This window comes from Capricornis sumatraensis, chromosome 2 (assembly GCF_032405125.1).
Source record: "Capricornis sumatraensis isolate serow.1 chromosome 2, serow.2, whole genome shotgun sequence".
In the NCBI taxonomy this organism is placed as follows: Eukaryota; Metazoa; Chordata; class Mammalia; order Artiodactyla; family Bovidae; genus Capricornis; species Capricornis sumatraensis.
In genome coordinates, this window is record NC_091070.1 from 214,755,803 (window position 1) to 214,760,099 (window position 4,297).

Here is a 4,297-nt window from a genome sequence, read left to right on the forward strand (position 1 = left end):
ATGGGTTCAAGGGTGATGGACTCAGCCTAGATACCAAGAGAGTACCCACGACATTGAGCAGAGTGGTGACTAGTATGCTGTTATAATAACACATAGATATTTCCAGTTTCACATAATCAGAGCATATCTTTGAAGCAATTAAGAATCACAACCTTTTTTAATAATGGAGAGGCTTGGGGCAGGCTAGGTGTTGAGGTGATTTTCTGAAAAGAATGTGTGAGGACCACTGACAGGTACACAGGCTCCTGCATCTGAGCCTCTAAATCCTCCACCCAGGGCAGAGCTAGACATATAAACCAAAAGAGCAGAGACGATTCATCCAGCCCTGGACCCCATTAGACAGCAGAGACCATCTTGTAATCCATCCCTCCACTCAGGCCTAGAAATAAACAGAGGCAACTTGAAAAACCATCCACAGGCAATTTCCCCAAACGTTTGATTGTATAAATAATTTATTTCTGTTCACAGCATCATATACGCATATAAAAGGAAATGGGAACCCAAAGAGCGGGATGATCAGGACAAAGAATTACAGCAGTAGGGATGGAAACAAACCAGGAGACATAGTCCCAACACCATGACAGAGAATCTGCGAAGAGAACTGTTGTTAAACAAAGCTGGCCTCCCTGTGTCTATCAGAAAACATTTGAAAAGCTCCTGTGGGGAGGCCAAGGTCCTCTACGTGGACCCCATTCGTTCTCCAAAGAGCAGGAGGCATAATAAATCACTGACAGCTACACTGGAGGAATCTCCCAGGTGACCACTCCAAGGTAATTTAGCCTGTGCTTCCTCCCCCATTGGTCAGAGACGAAATGGGCTACTATTAGGGCAAACACTACAGATATCAACTGAGACTCTTAACTATTGGTTGATACACCACAGAGCTTTACTGCACAATTACTAACAGTTGACCGCACCCTTAAGTACTGATAATGCAAAAAAAAAAAAAAAATCATTTTGCATCATTGGTAAAGCATGACAGGATCTGAACAGTGATCTTGGACCAAAATATTGTCAGCACGAGAAGGTTACAGTATTTGGCATCTGCAATGTCACAAAATAAATATATTATTCTCTCAATAGTGTGGAACTACCAAAATGTCAAAGTGCTTAAGAAATTGTTGCATGTGAAGAAAATAAAGAAAGATGGATTTTTTTTTCTTTTAATAATTCTATACAGGATCTTCAGGTGACGGGACCAGCCCATTTAGAAATCAGTGACTACGCTGTCGATATGTAAACTGAAACCTTGCAGGCTTTTCAACACTGCTCAGCTATATTTCCTCTACTGAGTTTCTACAAAAAGACCAGGTTGGAGGGGTACCAAATACACTGACAAAAGAGAAAAGGAAGATGGACTGCTAGGTTTCTTCTTTTAAAATATTTCATAGGGGAACTGGATCAAGCAGGAAGCCAGGACTACTACCGCTGGTTCTTAAATTCACTTTGAGTGCAGGGATTTATTTATAGGCATGGATTTATAATTTGACTAACTCACATGCTCACGCATGACCATGCCCAATTTCTAAAGGCCTCTTTCACACAAGAAATTTATCATTATTCGTGGATGGGGGGAACATAATCCTACCTGTAAACATGGATTTAAAGAAGAAATCAAAATCATACAGTAAGTATAAGTTTCCCTTTTGATACTGTGTTTGGGGGTGAATGACAGCTTCTGCAAACCAAGACTCAGTCCTGATTATAAAGGATTTTTTAAATTACATTATTAAAAATAGGTATTTCTTCTTGTTTCACTTTATTTCCAAAGCCTCTTTCAAGTAAACTGTGAGGAGCCTGAGGACAGGTGACGATTACGTCACATGCTTTCTTTCATCCCAAGCGCTCACTGTGTCTGCATTTGCTCTGCAACCAGTTTCCACAAGCAGGAATCAGGAAGGACCTCCTTGTGCTTTTCCCTCGCCTTGAAATCCATGCAATGAGGTCGGCTTTTGCAACAAGGTGGGCTTTTGTCTGTTGGTGCGTAACATCAAATACTCTAATGAGACATTTGCAATGAAAATACTTAAACCAGATAGGCCACAATGAACCAAATTAGAAATTTGAACATGTCGCCACTTGCAGCGTAAAGGGATCTAAAAAGGCAAAGTCTTTTTTCCCCCTAAATTGAGTATTTCTATGGGGAGTATTCATTCGTAGCATATTTTTTCTAAGGAAAAAAAAAAATGTCTGAAAACCATAACCCATCATCAAGCGGTTAGGATTACAAGACACATCCCTTGCCAAAACCCGCTTGTCATTCAGCACACATCTGCAGCTGGTGTGCTCACACAAACCAATCAGCAGGCTAAAAAAAAAAAAATTGAAGATTCCACACATATGGGTCTAGAAATGTATGCCGATTACACAGCACTGTATCTACACACACCCCATCCAGCACTGACGTCAGGAGCCTTACCCTTTAAACACCTTTAACTATTCTGCAAAGAGTAAATGCATCATTTGCCACCACCTCCAACAGTTTCTTGTTTGTAATTTTTTTATTGGTCTCTTTGTGTGATAATGACCTACACATGGACAGGGTCCAAACCATCTGGAAGATGTCTGATTCCAGGCTGAAAAGCAGTTCTCAACAAAACTGGTCTTCTGAAGCTACCACAAAGCACCAGGAAAGGGGCGTTCTTCGCGGCCATCCCCCAGCCCAGGCCAGCGCAGCGCCCCGCGCCTTCCAGCTGCGGTACTGTTCCACGCAGTCCTCTGACGGCCCAAACCACCACCTCGTTTGGGCCCAGAGCAGGGCAAATGGATTTTCACAGGGTCCTGCCCTGTGACATAGAATTATCCAGCTTTCATAGCCCAAGGAGAGGCTGTTCCCCCAGCACCTCCCACTGCCACCGTGCCCCCAGTTGGGAACTCCCGGGGTTCTCGGAGCCGCATACCTCAGGTAGCTCACAGGTGCGATCCCCAGTGAGGGCGGGGGAGCCTGAACTTCTGGCCCTGCTGGAGTAGGAGGAAGCTGCTTTTGTCTCGGATATCTGAACCTTCCAACCTGGGCCAGCAGGGCGGACGGTGGGACCTGCACGTCCACTCCCCAGCCGGGTCTCCCACCCCCTGAGTAGCTCCGGCTTTCAGACAAAAGGACCCCTGAGCTGCGGGGGGGGGGGGGCAGGTCGAGCGCAGGCTGGCCAGCTTGCCTACATACCCAGGTTAAGTCACCAGTCCTGCATGTGGGTGCAGAGACTCCGCTTTAAAAATTCGAAGCGTCGCTTTGGTTCGCTGTCTTTGTTCGCGGGCGCGCGGGCCACACAGCCTTTCATTCATTCATTCCGGACTCGCTCGCTCCCCGCGCCTAGCTCCGTAACGTCGCCGCCCGGAACATTACCGCTTCTTCTTCTGCTTGAGGGACTTCCTGCGTTTCAGGATCATCTCGTACAGCTTGTCCATGCCCTCGGTGAGACCCTCGCCGATGATGGCGCACGCCGGCTGGACGTGGTAGGTGGTGGCCGGGATGAGCTCGTGCAGCGCCAGCTGCTTCTCGATCTCCGCCACGGGCAGCGACTTGGGCAGGTCCTGCTTGTTGGCGATGACCAGCAGCGGCGTGCCCTGGTTCTCGGCGAACTTGGTCACTTTGTGCAGCTCTGTCTTGGCCTCCTCCAGCCGGTCCACGTCCACCGAGTCCACCACGTAGATGATGCCGTCCGTGCAGCGGCTGTAGGACTTCCACAGCGGCCGAAGCTTCTCCTGGCCGCCCACGTCCCAGAAGTGGCAGCTGATGCCCTTGGCCGTGCCGTTGCTCAGCTTGATCTTCTCCGTGTTGAAGCCGATGGTGGGCACGGTGTTCACGAACTCGTTGAACTTGAGCCGGTAGAGCACCGTGGTCTTGCCGGCCGAGTCCAAGCCCAGCATGACGATGTGCAGCGACTGGAAGGCCGAGATGTTGGAGGAGATGTTGCCCATGGCTCCTCGCTGCGGCGCCGGCCACTGCGGCTGCGGCGGGAGGGCGCCGCCCCCCGCCCTCCCGAGCAGTTACGGGCCCGACGCGGGCGGGCGCACCTGGGCCCCGCCTGCCGCCCTCAGCCGCCGGCACCGGCCTGGGCTTGGAGTACCCGGGGCGCACGGCTCGGCGCGCTCAGACACCGCGGCCCCCGCGCCAGCGCCGGCAGGGCATCGCGTCTCTCTCGATGGGCTTTGTCTCCCGCGAAGTCTCCTCCGCTGCGGCGCCGCGGGCTGCTCGCGCCCGTCGCCCTCCCCCGCCGGCCTCGGCTCTCTGCTGCTTCCTCGGGCCGCGCCCCCGCGCTCCAGCCGCTGCCCTGGCTCTCCGCGGCTGCGGGTTCCG

General features: G+C 50.8%; 1 protein-coding gene across 1 annotated transcript; it reads right to left on the reverse strand.

Annotated features, from left to right (window-relative positions):
* Window positions 1-457: 457 nt before the first annotated feature.
* Window positions 458-3,928, reverse strand: ARL4C (ARF like GTPase 4C). Its single transcript, XM_068964579.1, has one exon. It carries the CDS (start codon window positions 3,916-3,918, stop codon window positions 3,340-3,342), a length of 579 nt encoding a protein of 192 aa, XP_068820680.1. The 5' UTR covers window positions 3,919-3,928; the 3' UTR covers window positions 458-3,339.
* Window positions 3,929-4,297: the final 369 nt, after the last annotated feature.

Excerpts from the sequence above, each read along its gene's own strand:
- ARL4C (XM_068964579.1), bottom strand. The coding sequence starts at position 3,918 with ATGGGCAACATCTCCTCCAACATCTCGGCCTTCCAGTCGCTGCACATC.